The sequence below is a fragment of the Aptenodytes forsteri genome, unplaced genomic scaffold (assembly GCF_000699145.1).
Source record: "Aptenodytes forsteri isolate BGI_AS27 unplaced genomic scaffold, ASM69914v1 Scaffold56, whole genome shotgun sequence".
Classification (NCBI taxonomy): Eukaryota; Metazoa; Chordata; class Aves; order Sphenisciformes; family Spheniscidae; genus Aptenodytes; species Aptenodytes forsteri.
In genome coordinates, this window is record NW_008796213.1 from 4,738,741 (window position 1) to 4,761,648 (window position 22,908).

At 39.2% G+C, this 22,908-nt stretch overlaps 1 protein-coding gene across 2 annotated transcripts in view; it reads right to left on the reverse strand.

The window, feature by feature from the left end:
* KIAA1549 (KIAA1549 ortholog) overlaps window positions 1-22,908 on the reverse strand; it is a 79,940-nt gene that overhangs the window by 49,036 nt on the left and 7,996 nt on the right. For both annotated transcript variants that reach the window (XM_009288363.2, XM_019474418.1), the window contains exons 3-7: window positions 19,153-19,330; window positions 17,489-17,616; window positions 15,892-16,075; window positions 8,489-8,548; window positions 5,735-5,880 (exon numbers count right to left, since the gene is read on the reverse strand). In XM_009288363.2, the coding sequence (XP_009286638.1) occupies window positions 5,735-5,880; window positions 8,489-8,548; window positions 15,892-16,075; window positions 17,489-17,616; window positions 19,153-19,330 (696 nt within the window). The remainder of the gene's footprint in view (window positions 1-5,734; window positions 5,881-8,488; window positions 8,549-15,891; window positions 16,076-17,488; window positions 17,617-19,152; window positions 19,331-22,908) is intronic.

A 22,908-nucleotide genomic window follows, 5' to 3' on the forward strand; every position in this document is an offset into this window, starting at 1 on the left:
GGGGGGGGAAACAACAAAAAAAAAAAAAAAAAAAAAAAAAAAAAAAAAAAGAAGAAAGGAAAAAAAAAAGAAAGCACAATTGTCATAAAAGTCGTCTAGGCCAAATCAACTGAAAGCAAAGAATAATGTTCAACATCAGTCACATTTGATGTAAGAAACAGAACACCTACAAACAGAGGAGGAAAATGTGCAGATTTCTGAAATACAGCAAGACCTGCTAACAGGACCCATTAACCAATGCCGTTCTCATCCTGAACGCTATTCATTCTTCTACCAGCTAAGGAGCAACCGATCCCTGACTGAAGGTAACAAAAGAGTATCAATAAATAAGGTTTCAACACACATATTCAGCAGCTTTAAGGCTGAATCTGGTTTCACAGAACCCAGATATATCATTAGTTAACAAATGCCCACATCGTTGTATTTCTGCTTCAGCTGGGCTGCCTTCACCACAGCCTGGCCTCAGTGCACAGAGCAGCAGGGTGTATGGACTGGTATCTGCTTTCAGCACGGATGAACCCTTTCTGAATAGCACTTAAATCACATGGAGAAAAAAGGAGTTGAAAGGCCACATGGGACTGAAAGTCAATGGGTCCTTCGTTTGATTTCATGAAACCTCTGTGTGTAGCAAAGCTACAGAATCAGAGAAATTTAGAAGATTCTTAAATTGAATTGTCACACATTTTATGGCATTGTGGAGTACCCTAAAAGTACTATAATTATATGTGTGTTGTACATACAGGGTAACAGTCAGAAACTGGCTGAATGGGTTAAAAAAGAAACTTCTCCATAGCTGCCTTTAGAAAGGGCAGAGGGGAAGGGGACAGATTCCAGTGCAAGTTGCCACAACTGAAACAACACAATTTTAACACAGAATAAAAACAACAGTGTATGGCTCCTTGTGCTGAGGAACAGGGATGGGTGAGAACAGTCAGAGGAGAGATAGGAAGAAGTAGCTGGAGCTATTTTGGCACAGTATAGAGAACAAGGGAACGAGCATGAAGAAATTAGTAGAGGGTGGAGGTGCAGGCTGGCATTGATGAACTAAGCTCACTGTTTTAAGATAAGTTTTATCTGAAATAATTCTTTCTGAATACACAGTATTTTAATGAGTGCTCACACCATACTGAGGGAAGCTGCAGACAAAATTTAAAATCCAAGGAGAGATGGTTATGGATTTCTATTCTGGGAAAGCTGATGGCTGAGCAGGGTATTCTTGAGGTGACTATGAGACACAACTAGACTTGTATGTAAATTCAGCAATTGTGACAGTATCTGTACTTCAGTTTTCATGTCTGTCACCCTGGTTCACTAAAAACCTTTTTCTATTTAAAACTAACCTCTGAGTTTGCTGCAACACAGCAAATGGCACACGGGATCTGAACTGTTTTTAAGTCTGTTTATAGAATTAAGCCACTTCGCCCATTTTTTTACACAGTTTCTGTATACTAAGTTTTGTGCCATTTTGCTCCAAATTATACTCTCTGTGCAGCTTCAGACTGGTTTTGTCTCATATTTTAGAGATGTCTCTTGTCCTTGAGAGTGCTAAGAATGCAAGCAGAGGCAGAAATGATACTTTCAAGGCATCCAGCAATGCGGCCCATGTGTAAGTAAGCATTTAAGCATTTTACATTTATACTTTGGCAGTAAGGGATGACATAGGGAGGAAGAGATACAAGAATTTCAATACATGGGAGGCAGAAAATGAAAGAAAAAAAAAGAAAAAAAAAGAAAAGACTAATTCAACTTCTGTGTACATAAATGATACCATCTTTGTTGATACTAGATGTGCATTTAACCTCCACAGAGTAAAGGCTTAACTGTGTTCAGGTGTCAGTAAATTTAATTTAAAAAGTGTTTTCAAGAGAGTATCATAGGTCAGTGAACAGAGTTGCCTTGGTAACCAAATCTAGTTCATAATTTAAAGTGGGGAAATCCAGGTGGTGGGCAAGCTCGCAAGGCATTTGCAGAGTGTCAGTCAGCCAGTGGGATGTCCCAGTCAGCAACCCCGTCAGGGGTAAGGAATCGTTGGGTGAACCGCTTCAGGTTTTCTAAGGCATGAGTATTACTTAGAAACAAGCAAACATGCATACACACAATCTCCAAAATGTATGTATGAGGTTTATGTTCCTTTTTTCCACTACGTTCATCCCCTAGGAAAAAAAAATAATCAAAAAAGATTCTGCTTTCTGCCTTATTAAAAGTAGAATTTTAGTGTCCAGGCAATTCAATCAAGCTGTAACTGCAGTCTGAACGGTTCAGCAGACAACGTAACAAAACGTGTGAAACAGGCATCGCACGTAACCTGCCCGGGGTCTGAGAAAGCTCTCACAGGAACCTGTCAGGACGGGAAATGGCGGTGCAGCTTGCAGGCAGCCAGCTGCCTCCTGAAGTGCTCCGGCTGGGGCTGGACAGGGCAGCACTTGTTATCATAGCACCAGACACATACCCGCTTTGGCAGACCCTCCTTGCGCTGAGCTGGGGAGACTGGTAAGTGAACTGAGGGGGCCAGGGCACTGAAAGCAACACTAAGGAAATTTCCTCTGCTGGCTTGCAGAGGCTTGGCCAGCCAAGAAACTGGCTTGCCAAAACAGAGGTAGGAACAGACTGTGGGCAACCTGACGGAGGGGCCGGTCTCTGCCAGGGGTGGCCGTCGGAGGGGTGAAATGCCTCTGAGGAAAAGGTGAGGCAGTAGCAGTCCCCAAAGGCTCTATTTAAAACAACCTAAAAAACTCCCAGCAAGGCTGGGCCTTTACTCAGATTACACACTCAGGAGAGAGACAAGCTGTCGGTAGAAAACCCAGAGAATGAACCTCTGCCTTAATGAAAAGCTCAATTCAGTCGTTACGTCCCCTCATAGATACTACTTTCTCACACACATTAAAACTACAGTGCTGCTTAACATGCTCTTTAAATCAGAACATCGTTCTTTTTGTCACTTAGTAGAATCACCTTTTCGCTTTCTATTAGGTTCAAAAGACCAAGCATGCTGAAATGAAGGAAAATTATTTTTTTATTAGCTCCTGGTGTATTTTTAAACTACAATTAAGCCATTTAATTCCTCAAAAAAATTAATGAGAATTGAGTTATTACGGTAAACTATTGACAAAATATAGCACAGGGCCTAGCCTCTGCAGATGCAATGCAAACCGCATTAAACATGTGCCTTAAATTTGAAGCAACAGCAGACACATATTAAAAAAATATATGACTTGCTCTGTGAAACATTAATATGAGCATTACACAAAAACGAATGGAACTATCTCATGTATTACAGTCAGGTGTAAGGCTTCAGAGGGTTGTTTTTTTTTTACGTAATGGTTATAGGCTTTTTTTCTTCTTTTATCATGGAGAGCCACCTGTTAACAGCACAGATAGGCAAACAGGAGGGGAAAGCAATGCTATTTGGGCACCCTAGGTAGTCCAAAGCTCTTATTCAACGTGTCTAGATTTAAAGAGTACTTTTTAACATTCTTAGATCCTAACACATGCCTTTAGAAATGAAATCTAAACCTCACAAGGTATCACTTCTATTTTCTTAGTATGTGAAAGGAAACTAATATGCCTGCAGTAACATTCACAAATAATTGCTTCACCTTCTGACCCACAGTCCTAATTTTCCACAGAGCTTAGAAATGTCACATTTCAATACACTATAAATATCTTTCACCTCAGGAAAAGCTCGGGTCTATATGGGCTCAGTGCAAGTGAAATATGTGTCTAGTCTTTCATGGATCTATGCATGTCCTGCTAATAAAAGCATCCAACACTTCAGTGTTACTGGCAGCTTCTGTTCTTACTTTCACTATCCTAGAAGTCACTGGTTTGTGTGCAAGAAATATGTATGGAAAAATCTGAATATAAGGCACGAAGAACATTAATAGCTTTTCCTGAAGACACAAACAGATGTATATATACACAACACACTTCAAACACAGATTATAAACTTAGCTATGAGGAATAGAATTAGCAGCAGTAAAACTAAAAACGACTATGGACCAGATCCTCAACTGATGTGGGAGCATCCTTGAAAGAAATCATCCTCCACTCAGGAGCCCACTAGCAGGTACATCACTTCAGCTGCACACAATAGCCTCTAAGGCTGTCTCACCTACTACACACCTGAACATCCTGCCAAAGCAAGCTACCAAGAAGCTATAGTACCTGATGGTACCTATCATTCTCGTGCAGGAAAGCAGGACACCTATCACAGACACCTAGCAGCAAGGTATCTTCTTCAGCCTTCCTTTTTCCACATCTCCTTTATTACACTGCTAACCCTTTCTAACAGCATTGGCTGTGAGCACCCGGAGGAGCCCTGTGTTATGTGCGATGGTATGATGTGTTGACCGTAACTAAGAGAATCCTCCACTGCCCAAAGACAGCAGTTTGCAGACTCTTTGCACTAATTAAGTGGCATAAATGAGCAGCACTGCTGTTTGGAACATAAGCTGCAGACCTCATCTTATGTCCCAGTAAGTAGTACAAAGTCATAAGAAAAACACTATTTTCACTTTCAGAAATACTGTTCTTTAGTGAGGAAGGACCTGCTTGTAATTTTGTGCATGCAAAGATAAATTACCTGAGCTTTATTATGTAAAATAGTAAAACCGTAATCTACACGTACACATTTTATAGGCTGTGATATCTTTGCTAGCAACATAAGGAATATTTGTTTACTTTATATGCAAAGGGGGGACTGAGGCGTAAAGAACAAAGTGCAATAAGAGGTGTTGGGAATAGAAGACCTGAAGCAGACATCTATTTACAGCAATTCAAAGCTGCACAAAAGAAAAACAAAATAAAATCTCTATTACTGAAACAGATGTTTCTGAGACAGGAAAACAAAAGTAAGAAAATCCCAACATCTGGAAATGTAAGTGGTAGCAAAAACTGTAGGATTAAATTAAATAAAGATAATAGGTCTGAACTACTAGAAGGGCATCTGTGAAGTAAACCAACTGTCGATGAATTAGCTGGAAAATAATTTTTGAGAAGATGAGGCATTAAAAAGTATTTTGGCTTTCAGTTGGTTGAACTGACTAGAAAGAACACATGAGAATTTAAAACTAAAAATTAAATATCCAAGTCTTCCTGGACATTATGTGAATAATTCCACCTGTGACAAAACTATAAAGCAGCACTGGAATCCAGATAGCAGAAGCTGCCACGTGTGCAAAATTTGACATGATTAATCATTCTTACTTGAAAGCCATTCCTGTGACCAGGAGTACTGTGACAAATAAGCAATTAAGGGGTAGAATATACTACTCTACTGCTGCATCAGGCTGCACATGATTCTATTTCATATTCCTACACCACCACCAAAACACCACAGAGAACTGTGAAGTAGCTGTTCCAGCAGAGTACTTTTTTTGACTCAATGACCATCCTGTCTCCTTTTGCTAGGCACCTCATGTAAGTCCGACAAGATAGCACGTTTTTAAAATAGGATGTTGGTAAAATAACTTTCAATATAGTTTTTAAGAAGCCATCAGAATTTTTTTTGTAGCCATTTAAAATACTCAGTTGTTTCCATTTGTTATGTTTAGCTTAAAGACAACAAGGTATCCAAAAAGAACCATATTTTAGATGCAAAACACAAGCATCATCAACTAGCTAAACATGATACATGCTTTTGAGTTATCTTTCTCACCTCAAAACCTAGAAAATATTAACTTAGTCAATAATTTGTTCCCCTTTATTTCTTCCTCTGACTTTGAGCTCTTAATACCTGCACAATGTTGCTGCCTGCAAAACTGGCTCGTCTCCATATCCGCCCTCTGGCCAAAGCCTCGTTTAACAGGTGAGCTAGTTTCCGCTCCATCTCAGCCTGAAACACTTCCTCCTGAATTCGCTGGTCGACGACACCCAAGAGAACTACATTGCAGAGAAAGTAACCCAAGAACACAAATGAATTAGTAAAACTTTGCAGTGTCTTTTCTGCAACTGCAATTACAAGCTTTGAGTCACCCTGTGACATCTCATGGACAATTCAAGAGCAGCTGTATTCATATGGAAATACTGCCCAGTTCAGCTGGAGGTTACGTGTTGGAAAGGAAGACATTGGGTGGGAAAAAGCTAAAAGAAACAAATTTTTAAAAAATAAAAAAAATAGGGCAGAGAGCATTTTTGGAATCTCAGCCAGTCTAGACAGACCCAGGATACTGAAGAAAGTTTCAATTCTAAAAAAGCATAAACTTATGAGCATTCAATGAATTGTTTAAAAACAAATAAAAGAGAAAATTCAGTCCAAATTGCCTGCTGCAACTACTTTCAGCCAAAATGTTGTGTTCAGAAGTGATACACAGGTGGAGATGGGCAGGGCAAGGGTTCAGAATCAAGGAGAAAAAATAGGAGACCAGCAGCACATGAATGAAGCTGTGTATTCCAAGCGCATCTTCCCTAGATAAGACAAAGATTAACAAGTATGACAATCATAGCACAAAAAAACTGGTTAGTAGCCCTGCCCACTTCACTTCCCAACCCCAGTTACTCTGGGTCACTGGGGCACAGCTAATGCTGAGAGGAATCCCTGAGGAACAACATATAGGAAAACATGAAAAAAGTGTGGACCTTTGCTAACAAGACGGCATCCAGTAAAAGTGGAGTGAATGCAGTGAGAGTCATTCAAATGACCTAATTAAACAACCCTAAAGGATAGTAAACCAACTCACCGCTGACTGCAGTAAAATAATTCAGGTTTCATTCCTGAGGCTCTCCACTAAAATGGTTTATATTTTTTAAAAGTCCCCTTTTCAGTAAGTGTTTTCATGTTTATTTTTTAAAGTGTGGTGCTTAATAAAATCCCATCCAATTAGATAAAATCAATTAAATATAATTTTGTTTTAATTTTAAAAACAAAAATATTAAAACTACTTTTTCCATTCAAAAATTTTCACTGCAGATGTCAGAAAAAGGAAACATTTTCATGATTTCTCACAGAGATCAACAGCATCTGCCTTCTAAATTCAATCACAGACTAAGTATCTCAGAATTAAATAGCAAAATAAATAGACAGTGGCCTAAGGCTATTACATACAGCAAGTAGAAGACCATTCTTGCCTGTGTATTGAATTTCAGTACCAATGAATTACGCTTAATAGCATGAACTGTGTTCTACAACTGAGAGGGACAGCTACAGAGAACACTGCGTATCCCAACATTTTATGACTGTTGGGATACACGCACATATATCTGGGTAATGTGATATTAAAAACCTCATCTTTACGTGCATAAATTCTACCATTTTCCTATGTCATGCGTCATTACCCTTACAATACAATATACAGACTGAAAGGACTGACCCAGCCAAAGTCTACTAGCTTTTACCAGGCTGCCTGCAAGAACTGGGATTACAAAAAATTCTTCTACAGCAAAAATGGTGCTGCAGTTGGCTTTCAAAATCTTACAGTCTGGAAGTTTAGAAAAACCCAAAGGAACATGACTTCTGAGCTGGAAGAACCTCTTCTTACTGCAGGATCTAAGGGAACTTCCAGCAACAATGGACAAAGCAAACCTAAGGCTGAGCAAAAGAGGGTGGGGGTGTGACCAAAAAAGCCAACATAAATCTCTAAGGAAGGATGACATTGGATGTGGGATACACACATGTAGCTTCTCTCACGTTACTGAATGTGATCTGAAATTCTTCATTTTTCTTCTCTAAAACAAACTGTGTGGGCTTCAGAAATTAAGTTGCAATTCCTGCTTAGAAAGTAAACTGGGTCAGTGGTGAGAGGAGACAGGGATACCTGAAAAAAGAGTAAGTCTATACTACTGGTGGAAATGTTGTGGGAAGACAGAATTGTATCCAGTGGGGCATCTGCACCCTAACAGCAAGTTTACTAGGCATAGCCTGGTCACTGTTCAGGCTTTCTGCTTAAAAGAAGCAGGTAGGACCTACAGCATGCAGGCAACCTCAACAGCCTTTGAGCATCTAAATATGACAGCTCAACCGTATCTGCAAATTATAGAATAAAACACCCAGAAGACTTGCATGAGAGGGATCTGCTGTGAATGAATTGGAAGAGATCAATGGAACGTGATGAAACTCTTTCATGTACCCGGAATGTATCTGTTTTCATTCTGTTTTATTCCTGGCATGTTTTGGTAGAAAGTGCCACACAAATAAAATTTTAATTTTCTCTTAAAATAAAAACCTAAAAATCAATGTGGTATATTGACAGCATGCAGAGTAGACACTTTAGGCCTGACAGTGTAAGTTGTCTCACTAAGAAGGAACTGCTTTATAGACAAAAACTACTTTGTGTGCATTATCAAGGAATTGCAGTAGTTCATTCTAGACCTAGGAATTACATTTCCCAGATATTCCAGGTCACTAGGCCTTTGCCTTTAGAATTTATTCAGCTCAGGCACGTTATTACCTCATAAAAATGCAGCACCCCTAAGCTATCTTTATTTATGTAGGCAAGTTACCCTACTAACAAAAATAATTGCGCTCTTACTTACTCAGAGAGATGATACGTACCTGTTTTCACCCAGGAAGATTTCATCAACTGAGACACATTAAGCTTAGGATAATGAAAGGCTGAGGGAAAAACAGAATGGAGGAAAAACATCCGTAAGAACAGTATTCTCAACAACATACACAAGAAAAGAAGCCGCTTCATAATTTATACTGTCAGTAAGCATCTTATTTACACAGATGTATTACTACTCCTGAGGCTATGCAGACACAACGGCAAGGAAAGTGCTCCGAACATACACTCCCCAGTTCATCTCTGAACAAAAAGAACCTAACTGAAGCAGTCAGATTTATTACCTGAAAGATTTCAAGCTGCTGTACCGAGGTCATTGCTCCTAGAAATTTAAAAGCTCACTGTCTGAATTGTGACTTTTACTGAGCTAGCTGCAGGATCAGACTTTTGCTCAAAGGGCAGCAAGGCAACTCATGAGTGTCTCAGAATGAAAATAAGACCTTCTCTAAAGCAGAAACTACATACAAACACTAAATGTAAAGCAGAAAACTAAATATATCTGATTTGTGTTCCAGACTTGTGCAGGGGGAAGCATTTAAAAAACACCATCTTGATAATTTTATTTTTTTTTTTTACAAAAATCACAAATAAATGCATATAGAAACATTGCTGTAGACAAATCTCATGGCTTGTGTTTGGCTTGGTGGCTCCAAGCTTTCTTAATTTCTCAATTCTTCCAAAAAAGCTCGCTCCAGAGTGAAATCCTTGCCCCAGTGAAGGAAATAAAGTCTATTTCCACTGACTTCAGTAGGGATAAGATTTTTCCCAAGGTTTCCACTGGAGAGCAGTAAAGACATGTTGGGAAAGAAATGAAGATGGGGGGCTGGGCCAACAGTTTCCTCAAGGGAAGTCTTAAGCTTCGCTATGGCAGTAAGAAAAAGGAAGGGTCTTAACTTTCTCAAAATATTTAATCCAGATGCAGTTTGTTAAGCACTATACAAAGGTTAATTTTTAAACCATTTCATGGACGGAAAGAATGCAGCACATAACAATTAAATGACCTGGTCCGTGCAAGATCAGTTTAGAGTAAAGATGTCCTGCCTTCAGTTGTAGAATAGTTTGCCACTATTGCATGTTTCGGAGAAACAGAAAATTACCATTTTTCTAATTTAGTTATGCAATAATTTGTAGAGTAGCTGACCTCTGTCAGTGTACCTAAAAACTGATGCTTTTGCCCCTTAAAAAACTTACAAATTTTTTTTTAAGGCAAGAGCAAAAGAATTACTAGCTACGTTGTACCTTTTATTTTCATAGATTTATAAATAGTCCCATGGAAAAAAAATGAAAATTTTTTTATTCCACCTTTGTCTCAATAGCAGCACCACTAGCCTCAAGAGAACTAGGTGGGAGGCACTTTATGACTTACTATTCGGAAGGCTATCAGAATATTGTCCTTTATGCTGAACAGGAAACATCAGACCTCTATAGACTGACCGAGATGCATCAAATTTCCAAAACTCTCAGACACACAAAAAGCACCTCACAGTCCATTTAAACAAACACATTTATTTTTGGCATCCTGATACACCATTCTTCTGATCGTAGCTTTTAGATTGGAGTTCTACTTACTCTGGTCATGCAACTGTTTACTTCAATTTAGAGATACAACCTGAACAAAAAAGCATAAACTGAACTGCATCTGTTGTTTTTCCAAAGCATGGAAAGAGCAAGATAAGAAAATCAAAAACCTTCCAATGACCATAAAAGTTTGAACTGCTGGCAGTTGTGAGTTTTTTCTTCCTTTAAAGCAAAATCATGTTTTGCCTCAATACTTAATGTGCTCTTCACACTTTTTCTAATTAGTACTTGAAAATGATTTAATTCATGCAAATTGCTGGATGACTATTCACTTAAACTTTTCACGGAATTAATGAAATTTAAAAATAAAACAACTTGAGGAGAAAATCTTGAAATTGAAAAGGGAGAGGTGCTGTGATCATTGGCAACTAAATCTGGGTTCTAAAACCTGACGAAGAATGCATGAAATGATGGACACTTCTGCAACTGAGACCATGATCAGAAGTCAGAAAATCCAGGCTCCAACTCTTATTCCACAGGTCACTGAAGCGTCTCGCCGTGGCCAGATCCTGAACTCAGCTGGAGTCTCAGCACTGCAGCAAGATCCTATTTGCAAGATTCCTAATGCCCCCTGGAACTAATGATTAAAAACAGCACAGTGATTGTTATTCTGAGGGGGAAGTTGGATAGACAAAATGCAATTATTAGTTAGATTGCAGCTGGTCTGCTAATGACTATAGATTCATTAATGAAGGAGATGCTATCATCACTAGAAGATTTTAACACACAGCCCTGAAGCACCATACTGCGTAACAGCATTGATTCAATGCTGACTGAAAAGGCAAAGGGTCACCTAGTCACCCAGAAACCTCTTGACGGCAATCTGAAGCACACCACTCAGGCAACATGGCCTTCGCCAGATGCTCCAACAAGGATCTCTCCGACCCTCTCTCTCATAGAGACACGTGTGGGACCATGCAGGATAGAACCACTACCATATTGATTGTTCTTATTTCTGGTAAATGGAGGAACAGTAATAGAAAGCATGGAGGGAATGCAATATTTGGAATGAGAAGGCATCAACTGAAAAATAAGATTCCATGCAAATATTGGGGTGCAGGCAATAGTAACACACTGTATCTGTTAAAAGTCTGATCCAAAATCCACACAGTTAAAAATTAGCAATCATTTCTCCAGTCTTTGGGCTGTATCATACGATTTCGTATTAGCCTATTGGCCCTGCAACATCTGCAAGATATCTGAAATAGATGCCACCCATCAAAGTGCTACTTATGGCACTAAAAAAAATAGCAGGTCCCAAGGCAACTCTCTCTATTTAAAGCCATAATAAAACCAAAGAGATTTATTGGCGGTAAGTTCATGAAGGCAAATATTCCTCATCTAGTCCACAGCTAGCCTTTGCCTATCCTCAGAGAAATCTTCCAGCCATAAAGAGATACCAAATATATTCTTTCCTATTGTTTTTAATGAACTAGCACCCAAAAACCGTGATGAGACTAGGTTTTCTTTCTGCTGACATGTAGTTCATGACCATCTAACCAATTTACAACCTAAAATGTGAGATCTAAGGTGGACAACGCAAAACAAGCATGCAGGAAGGTATAAACTGAACATTTGAATGTAAGCATGTTGCTGAAGTCACCTAGAAGTCTGTAGGGAAAAGAAAAAAGTCTGGAAGTTTCCAGGCTTGACAACTCCAACAGCCCTATTCCTGCAGAGAACAGTCAGTTCTGTCAAACTAACAACTTTCACTACTGACCCTGACTCTAAATGAGTGGAAAAAGCTGACAAAAAATTCTGTTGTTAATGACGTACTGCACAGGGACAACCCACACAGTTAAAAGTATAAACAGTACCTATTAGTCGTGAAAAATCCAGTGGAAGGGCTGTGTGTGAAAGGCAATGTGAAGTGAACAAGCAGCAGGGAGCAAATACATTCCTTCAAACAAGGCTCATATTCGGGATATCGAAGGCAAGCTCTCACTTCACTTAACAGTGTTGAGATACAGTGATATTATACAAGTAGCTTTTCCTCAGTTTGAATCAAGTTCAACTCCCTGACAGCTCAGCTCACCTACAAATCAGTTCTTTTTCTTCAGATGCAGACTATAAAACTTACAAAATCATATACAGAGCCCTCAGGGGGAAAAAAAAGTCACCACCAAGAGTATTAACTGTTACCACGCCTGATAACTAAGGCACAAATGGCATAGAACAGTATGGCAAGGAACATTTCGTATTTACATATAAACAATAACATACATACATTGTTTATATGTAAATATATAAATATCCAAAATTCCCCCCAAAATTCACATTGAAAAGCAGAGGGTTGCATATTAATTTGCACAGAGCAAAGCAGCTACCTAAGGAAGATCTTCACAAGACCTTCCCTGCTACAACTCCTCTGTAAACTGAGGGACAGCATTAAAGCAGAGAGTTCAGGGCCTAGAAAACAAAAATATTTAGGCATCTTCCTGCCAAAGTAGCTTTGAGGATCTGGCTGTTGGTCATCCTCAACAGAATGCTGAATAAGATGTCTCAAGAAGGATCTGCCCAACGCTGCTGAGCCTTTGGACATAATTTCTGGCTCTGAATACTGAAGATCTAAAATCCTTTGGCTCAAAATACAGTCACAGCAACAGTGGAAGAAACTGTAGAAACGGCTAAAAATAACCGAGTGTGATTGCCTTGCTTATAAAAGCGCATGAGCTACATTCATTATTGTGCTTGCTGACAGACCCATAGCTCTAGTAAGCTGAGAAACTGTGTTCCCACTTTGCTGACTTATCAAATGTCACCATGTCTGGTGTCCCAAAACAGTGACTACAAATGTGCCAAGCACTATTGAGACCAAACCAGACAAGTTCAAATGAACATGAGCTGTCCTGCAGTAGACTCAATCTACAGTAAATATGAGTTCCTCTAGCAACATGCAAGTCAAATGCTGACAAGATGCTCTTTGATTTAGGGCACCATATCCACCAAAACCTCATGTTTTCTACATTACAAACTTTGGGAAGATCTCATGTTTCCTAAAAATTCTGAATTACTAAATTGAAATTTAATATACTTATTCTAGTTTGATTTATTGCATGTATTTTATTTATTTTAATTCAAAATTAAAAGTTTTGAAAATTCAGTCTAGACAAATTTGAAGGTAGTCTTCAAAATTTCTCTGTCAAACAAACTAAGAAACACCACCAACAACAAACTCTGGCTAAGATCTCTGAGGCAAGTGATCTGCTCTGTTGGCAACACTGATTCAATAAACTATGGCAGCAGTTAGGTAGGGTCATTGAAGGCAAGGGTGTATACATGGTTTGTTTGGCTGCCATCATTCCCACTACCGGGGACGTGCACCAAAGCAATAGCATTTTTCAAGAGCTCCAAATATAAGAATCTGGGAATAAAGTGTGTATCACGATAGACTTAGTCACCACTAATGAGATACTCTGCCTTCCTACACTAAGGGAGGATTGAGGATTTGAGGTTCAGTAGTGTTTGGAAGATTTGGTGGATTTGAGGGGAGGAAGAATAATTATTTTGTGTTTGAAGTCTAGAGGCCTGTGCTGGAATTTGCAGGAATGAAACTACCACACTGTTGGCATGCTTGCGTAGGATTGCCAACGGGAACAAACAATTCCTGAAGCTTTGGAAAGAAAGTTATAGAAATATCTCACCCACAGGCTGGGACATGCCACTGTACTAACAGAGGCTAAATTTGCCAGGCCATAACAGCCAACAACTACATGACTTCATTGCAAATCCTCAGAGTAGTCAGGAAAAGAGGAGAAATCCTAGTGGGACCTTTTTCCAAAGGCACTGCCTGACCTCTTCACTCATTCTACTTTGCACAGCTTTCTCATTAACATTTGAGCTATCACAGAGCTCCACTGCCATCGGTCAAGAATCAGACCCACTGGCTAGGCATTATAAGCATAGGGATAACACTATAAGCACTAAAGAAATTACCTTCAAATTTCCTAAGTACCATCAGGAAAGGAAAATAAGGAGAACAGTGTACATGCATGTTTAATAGGAATGTTTTTCCCCTATGACCAGCCTGTCTTTCAGGATATATCTGCCTTGGTAGAAATTCTGTTATCATTTAATTGCACTGTAGCTCCATCGCACAATCCAGAAGATGGATTCTCAGCAAGGGGCAACCTGCAAATTCACTACAAGTATCATTCCAGAATATATGGACAAAACTAAAAACTGTAGGACCAGATGTGCATACATCATAGGAAAAAAAAGCCCCATGACACCAAAAATGTTACCCAAGAGACTAAAAGTGATAAACTCTAGAGCAAAGGTGCAAAAGAGACCACACAGAGTAAAGAGAAATGTCTTTCAAGCAATCAAGGCAAGAGCAACATTTAATCTGAATTCAGTGAGAGATAAAGACCACGGCCCGCACCCTGAGAAGTTCTGTGGCCTCACAAGGAACAAAAGAAATGCTAGTCATCTATGGACAGGGATTCTCAAGGCTTTTGGTCCTGGCTCAATTAAATACAGCTACCACTACACAGGTACAGTCTGTGTGAGACCAAATAAGAGCAGAAATGTTTAAAGGAAATGAGTCAACCACCTTTTACATTTTTTAATTGACTATGGGAGCAGAGGGTTCAAAAATGCTGAAAAATGAAAACAAGCATTTTCAAAAAATTAGTACGTTTAAACTACTTCTAGTCATTGGGAAAGTCTCCTGTGCAGTCATCTGATACAGATTTAAAGGGGCTATAGAGAACAACTTCTGTAGACAATCAATCTCTTTACAGTATCTTCATTGACATACTATTGCACAGCTGTATAATGAACAAGCAGCTGCCATTAGGCCTGATTTTCCACTAGACGTTTAACTGTATAGCAAGAATCACTGTGTCTGATGTTACGCACCTATATAGCTCACAAAAATAACTCCAAAAATTAAAAATCTGCATTGGACAGCACAGTGAGATAGGAGAAAAGGGGAATTAATGGACTGAGCTAACAGTAACACCCACAAGGGGGGAAAGGCAAGTACTGTTCTCTCATGATCTTGCTTATGTTCATGAGTCATTTCTGTCATGAACAATCCACTAGTGTAATTAGTTAATTGTTGAGTTTAGAAACTTGGCTTATTTATGAGACTGAGGTCATCTGAAAAATCTAACCAAACATAAGTTGTCAAGGCTGAGCGTCAAGAAAACTCTTCTGTGCAGGCAGATCCCATTAATCTAAGTTTAGGATGGCCAAGAACTGGAAAAAATGACTTGCAATGCAAGTTGTACATAAGAAGCGAGAGATATGCTTAAAAGGTAATACCTTAAAAGGTAACAGACTACTCAGAAAAGCACTGCTGCTGACTAACAGATAACCCAGACAGACTATATGGGCAAATACAAGCTTATGTTGCCAGTGTCCCAGGCTTTCTAGAAGTCAGAGCCACAGTTAAGTGCAACGCAAAGCCCAAGGTCGTAAACCCTACTGAGAAGCAGCAAAGGCCCCTGTAGACATAACCACAGAGACACACCTTGGAATGTACTTCACAGCAATATTGCTCAAAGTGACTTTTTTTTTTTTTTTTTTTTTTAAAATCTGGACTAAGACCAACGGACTAATGAAGCCAGGTTAAGCACAACTGGCCCAGCGCAAAAGGAAAGGATGATGACAAAAGCAATAAGTTGCTGTAACAGTGATACACAGGATGTGAGCAGAGTGTGGTATGGATTTGCTCTGCAGAATTCATGATACAAGTTAGGTACTTGAAGCTGCATTATCGTTTATGCACAAAATTACTTCAAAATTGTAGCAAGGAAAAAATACTAAAAAAAGTATTTTGCAGTCTTGGCAAACAGCAAGTACTCACGTTCAGCAATTTGCTGCACAGGAAAGCCCAGATAGAAGCTGAATTCCACCACGGACAAGTTTCTTAGCTGCTCACTGACTTCAGACCCATTTAGAAAACCGTATCTATCTCGGATGGCAAAAACAATGCTCACGGGGCCTTGCCGAAATGCTACCCCGGGCCTGCTCAGAGTTACATTCAGTATCTGAAAAGACAAGATTGAAGCAGGGTCAGCAAAACCAAATCACTGGCATTTCCATCCCTTCCTTGACAATTTTTTTTTCCTAATATGAAGGGGGGGCAGTTCACATCAAAACAAAGGAACATCTATTCCATATTGATTCAGCCTGCTGAGTCTCAGAAGAGGCAAAGTTACATGTGAAATCCTCTTCGAAGAGTTATCCTTTAAGGTCAATCACAATCCAGAATGATCTGAAAGCTACAGTCCAGAAAATTATGAAAAAACCCACCTAGAGAGACAGTCAGCAAAATAAATCTACCGATAAAGAAATCTTAGATGAAGACCAAACTGCGTGGAACAGACGGGAAGAGACCATGTTAAAGAAACATTCTGAAAATGCATATTCTCTTGGTCAAAACCTCCTGCACCATGCACGCCCAGACCCTACCACTGGTTAGAAGCCTTATTTTGGCACCAATGTACACAGCAACTGTGGTCATGTAGACAAACCTCTTCCAGACAGTAAGGAAGTATTTAAAATAAAAGTTTGCTAAGCTGATAGTCCAAGAAATTGTTTTGTGTGTTCTGTCTTCGGTCTATCCAGTCACATTGTGTCATTCAGTTGTACAGTTCTGAGCACTTTACTATAAGTACTACACTTTAGGTACTATAAAGTTCATGCCGTTTTTCCCGCTACCATTTTATTTCAGGGTACCACAGGTGGGCATTTATGGTGCCGGTTAAATAACACGATAAAATTTTTATTAATTTTGGTATTATAACAAAGCTAGATTAAATTTAAGAATTCAGACAGAAGAGGAAGTTGGTCTCATTAAGTTGAATTACTGACTTTCCAGGGAGTTTTAAGCTCTGCTATGTGATTCAGTACCCAGCACATATGTAATACATCTCATGCGTGAAGTTCCAGTAGCAGCTGCCATGGACATCATATACTGCTCTAAGTATTTCTAGACCTCAGAAGCAACTAGCATGTTTGCTCACATAATGGCAGAGTGCATCGAAGTCCTATATTCCCTAATAGGATCCCCTGAGTGACAATGAGACCTGAAAGTTGTCTTCCAACAAAAACGTTCTAACTACACCCTACTCTGTAATAGTAAAATCTGATGGGAATGACTTTGATAAGGGTTGGGGCAGCCTTTATATTAAAAAGTATAAACCCAATTACATTGAATAATGTTTTTGGATATAAATTATCATCTTGGATCATTTTTTCAAAAAGCTTGAAACCAGAGAGATATGTGGTGCCACATTATTTTGTAGGGGAAAAAAATCCTGACTTCATGACAAAGCTTCATAGTTCTACATGATCTAGATGGCAAGTGGTAGCCAGTGAACACCTAACTCATTTTACTGGCTGGATGAAACACAGGACAACCAAAGATGAGGAGGAAAAGGGACAGACACAAAACTTACCTGCACAGTGAAGTTGTAGAACTCCTGGTGTTTGCTCACTTCCATGAATGCCATTTTCAGCCCTTTCTCAATGCGCCGGCTAAAGTTGCAGAACCCAACATCCACGTTCCGAGGCACAAACTGAAGCACTGAAGGCAAAGGGTACACATTATTCCTACAGACAAGTACTTCTATGAGAGAGAACAAAATGAGCAAGAGAATCCACAAGGCTATCACTTTTTCATGGAATTCAGGACATATTCAGTGAAACACTGGGTAGAAATACAGTAGAAATACATTTTGGTTGGTGCAGTAAATTCTTTATTCATTAATATCTGTTGCAGTGGTAATTAGATTACCAAAAGATATTAGTGACAAAATACCCACTGTTTCCTCTTGCATACTGACAGACCTTCACTACATACATGTGGCTAATTTTACAGGACTTGAACACTGAATCAGCCATGCTGAAATCCTTAGTACTCAACAGATCAATGAAAATCTTAAGGAAAAAAGCAACAAATCTCTTTTTCTTGTAGACTGAAATACAGTATTTAGCTTGTCTAAAGGACCACATATTGGGTCCATTAATACACATTAGTATCAGTCTAACACTTTCAAAACACTTAATTAGCACACAATCTTTTAAATCTAGATACATTAACCTTAAAGTCTTTCACAGGGGAGAAAGAAAGAGCACAGGGGAGAGAGAGAGAGTGTAGAGGAATGTGAGCAGGCACACAGACCTTAACTACATGCACATCTGTGGATTTCCTGATATAGTCTTACCCAAAGAAATGCTATGATTAGGTTACAGACCCTAATAGCAATGTTATACAAGGTTCAAGAACAGAAAATATGTCTACTGTCTATATAACCATGTTAAGCAGTGGAAAAAGACATCACACCTGCACAATTAAAGAAGTGATGTCTTACCATACAGTTATTAACAGAGCAGAAACAACACGAAACATACCTGAACAAAAGCACCATGCTTGACATTCATTAACTCTCTGCCTATATACTCAATCCCTGTCACTACCTCATTACGCAGTCAACCGACCAGGCAGGTGGTTTTGTTATGCAAATAGTGCCTGAAGATTATTTTAAATTATACCACTGACTCTCAAAATCTATTACATGGGTAATATTTTACTTTAGTTTATTAGTAGTCATGGACTTCACGTAAAATACTGCCATACAGCAGCCATGGAAAGCTGAATACTACATGAGCAATCCTCCTGCTCACATTACACATGAGCAATCAATCCTCCTGCTCACCAATTCTCCTACACTATGAGAACTCTAAAAAGTAGCTTTTAAGGTAAACATAATTTGAAACTTGACTCAAGCATTATAAAGTAGCTGCACTGTCATTTTATGAGTAAATGTTTCAGAGAAATTTTTTTCTCTTCTCACCTTTTGAAGCAAGAAAAAGAGCACAGCTATTTTGCAACGTGCCAAAAAAATTTTCCTGAAAAATCATGGAACGATAGGGTTAACCATTTACAATTTATCATCTCTCAACCACGGATCCGGCAAGTGTTTCACTAACAACGAAGAATTAAGATTCACAGCAGTAGAACATAGGGTTTTGACTCGACCTTGCATACTTAATCACAAGTGAAGAAGTGTGAATCAGTATGAAGCTACATCTGCTCCTCTTCGTGTCAGGAAGAACTCACCTGTCTGAACTTGGAATCTGTTATCTGGCACAGTGAAAGAAGGATGCAGTGAGAGGATCATGGGAGTCTCACCACAAAGAAGACTGCTGTTCACAAGCACATTTATGACAGCTACTGCCGTGTAAACAAAAGGACCTGATGTCACCAAGAAAGCAAATGTGGGGGAAATTTTATAAACCTACAAAAAAAGAAAAAGAAATTTTTAAAAAAAAAATCTTCAGTGTGAAATTTGGCAACACTTTAGACCTACATAGTCTTATGCATTTCAAAGCCACATCAACAAAAGGTAGGAAAATGCGATCTTTATTTTTCAAAGAGAGAACAGAAGCATAAACACTGGGCTAGCGCTGTGCCCTGCAGCCTCTGCTCTAGCGCATCAGAGAGGCAACTCCCCTGCGCTAGGTGCATCTACTAGAATCTCTTCAGCACAACACACCAATCTCAACACTTCTTATTTATCACATCTCAGCATAGCAGCACTCCCCCTCACCTGCATTCCCCTGGAGTATGTAAGAGTTCCCATACAAAATTGCTGTTTACTTACTGAACCGCTTGCATAGCTTCTGCATTTCGCTCATATACTTCACAGCGAATACATCCTATACCATTCACATGTGATACACAAGAAGCAAAATACACATAACCTGTGTTTTATGGATATAATTTTCACTCAAGAACGCTTTCTTCCAGAGAACACTTCTATCTGCTTATTTCAGCACAGTTACCACAATTACAATTTTCCTCTCCCAATTAATCTCCTGACTTTGAGTCTTCTTCAAAACCCTGAGGAGCCTTAGTCATCGTAAAAGAAATGAGATTGTAAGTTAAATATAAACCTAGGTGAATGTTTCCACTCTTATTCACCATTTCTCTGTCACCTAAGTAAAAACAAGATGAAGGGTTTTATTTATTCAAACATATTGCAGTGTCTTCTCTCCTTCACAGAAACTCTCTCAATATCAAGGACACCTGTTTCCCCAACATTTTTTTTTTCCTCTTTGGTTTACTCCCGCAGTTTGCTTTATTTGCCTAAGGCAGTCACACTAAAAATATTTTGAGATGTCCAACATGATGGCCTCACAAATAAATAAATAATCTAAACCAGAGACCCAAGGGTTCTGATAAATGTGCACCTCTTAGATGAAGAGATGCTAGCACCTTGCAGGCTTTGTGCTGGTGAAGGGATATGTTAGATATCCTCAACTTCAGGGTCAGCCTTACCGAAAAGCACAGTGCTACTTAAATTGTAGGAACCCACAGGTTCCTTACTGGTATTTCTGCAACAGTGTAAAGTGATGGCAATTGCTGTTTAGATGAGAAAGCAAGCAGTTCTTTCCTGTCCTCTAAAAAACATGCATTTCAAAGACATTATCTTCACCAGAAGAAAACACCTCAGTAGCAGAAGGAAATGAAAAAAAAAAAAACAAACTATGCTGCTCATTATTCCTTCCTTCCTTCTTAGTCCACAAATATATGCAGCATCCAGCTTTTATTTTAAATGGATTTAGACCCACAGAACTAAAATTTGTTTGATATGAATAATATGCACAGCTCTTTTCAGTTCCTCTTATCTGAAATTTTATCCCTTTATCTCAGGATGAAATTATCTCTGCAGCTTCAGTTTGTCAAATGGAAACAACAGTTATAATGGGTAAGACATGCCAAAAGAAAGTTGCCCATTACTTGCAAAGGAGACGACTTAAAAGGCAAGAAAAAAGAGGAATTAGAATTACGAATCTCAGTGACAATTTGCTGGTGATTTCTAAAGCAATATATTCTGAGGAAGAGAGGCCTAGTATAGCCAGCATACAGTTATGCACTAGAGTTAGGTATTTCACACAAGAAAGCAAGCTTCTGGTGACTAACTCAGCTGCCTCCATCTCTGACCTGTTGCAGTGCACCATAGATGAATGAAAGCAGCCTACCCTGAACACCCCCCTGAAATTTTGCGTTGACTTTTTCGTCTTAACAGCTAACAGTGTTTCTCTTTTGTGCTTCACTGCAGCAGAAGAGCGACAGCAACTCCAGAAGAGTGGAAGTTTAAAAAAACAAACAAACAAACAAACTTTTAAGTGTAATTTTGAGGTAGGTAATTAGAACCACTACAGGTCAAAACAATAGCTATTTCTGCTTGAGATATTGCAGGGTTGTCTAGAGTTAGCTCTCCACAACATAATTCAGATGACAGAAATAATATAGCCATGCCAGCATGATGCTGTCTACAAGCTAATTCACAGAGAAGTTTGCAAAGTTGTCTAGGATAGATGAGCACAGCTCATGACTCTCGATTCATGAATTAGAATAGCTCCTCTTGGCACAGCTCTAACGGTTCACAAACCCATCCATCCATCCAACCCTCTCTTGGAGGTTTCACCTCTACTGCCAGGACAGTTAGATGCTAACAAGTTAGCTAGCTGAACCACCACATTTTAGAGTATTACTATTAAAGTAAAAAAGCACAAATTTCTTATATTAAACAAGCACAAATTTCTTGTATGAAACAAGTACAAATTTCTTAACACTTTGGGCCAGAAAGCCAGAGAAGCACACAAAACTCCACGTGCACTTTGGAGCCATTCCCACAACAAAAGCAGAAACCTTCAGTAGGAGCAGAGAACCCTTATACCACCTCAAGTTAAGGTATCCTTTCTCCAAAGGGTGACGGCTAGTCCAACTCTGCTGTTTCCAGGAAACAACCTATCTCATTCAAAGCTACCCTCCCAAGAGAGCACTTCTAGTACAGAAAGTTTTCAAGCCTCAATTTACTAGAGGCTAGAAGAGTATTTGGGGAAATCATCATTGTATGCTTATTCTGTCCCTTATTATCTTCCCTAAGCATTACTATTGATTTTTGTCTGCTAAAATATTTGATTAGATGCACCTTTGCTACAATCTACTCCATGTCTACACTCCACTGCATTATGCCGTGTAAACATCTGGCAGAAAGCATGAACAACTGATTTCCTCCCCACCACCTTATTAAGTATCCTGTAAAGGGCCTGCAGAGAGCATTTGACTTCCTGAAGATGGGCTACAAAGGCTCACAGGTCTTAAAAATGAAACAAAGCTTCTGCTTCTACGCACACCAGGATCCTAAGGCAACAATTCTCTCACTGTTTTTACACACCTAAACGGTACCAGCCAGAATCTCAGCAGCAGTGAGTAGCGATGAAGCCAGCACAAGCCCACAAGGTGGCATCTTTGAAAGAAGTATTTAACTGCCTGACAACGAACTGATCTCCTTACTTTGAAGGCAGAGGTTAACTAATTTTGGATATAGAAACCAATAGGCTAAGGACAACCCCAAACCCACATTAAATACAGCAACAAAGTGGCTGAGGTATACATTATACTGCATGGTGAAATTTCCAAGCACAAATGAGGCTGGCAAAAAGCTTTTTTCTGTTGGCATGAACTTAATGGCACCAGGGGTCCTGGCAGCGAGTCACTGCCAACACTATTTTATTTCACACTCCAGTGCAACAAAGCTAAGCCAAGGGAACATTACATAACAGACTTACCCAAGTGTCATAAGGTTTACATTAGAGAAAGTTGACAAAAACTACTCTTATTCAAACAATAGGCTCTTATTCTTTTGCAGATGCGATACACTGAGACCAACTGGAAAGAACTTTAAAATTTTAGGTTATTCTCACTTTGCTGTAAGGACTTTTGCTAGGAAAAGATTGACAGAAGTTTTTTTCATTAGGCAGGATTCAAGCCTGCCTCCTTTTTTTTTTTTTTCCACTTCAACAA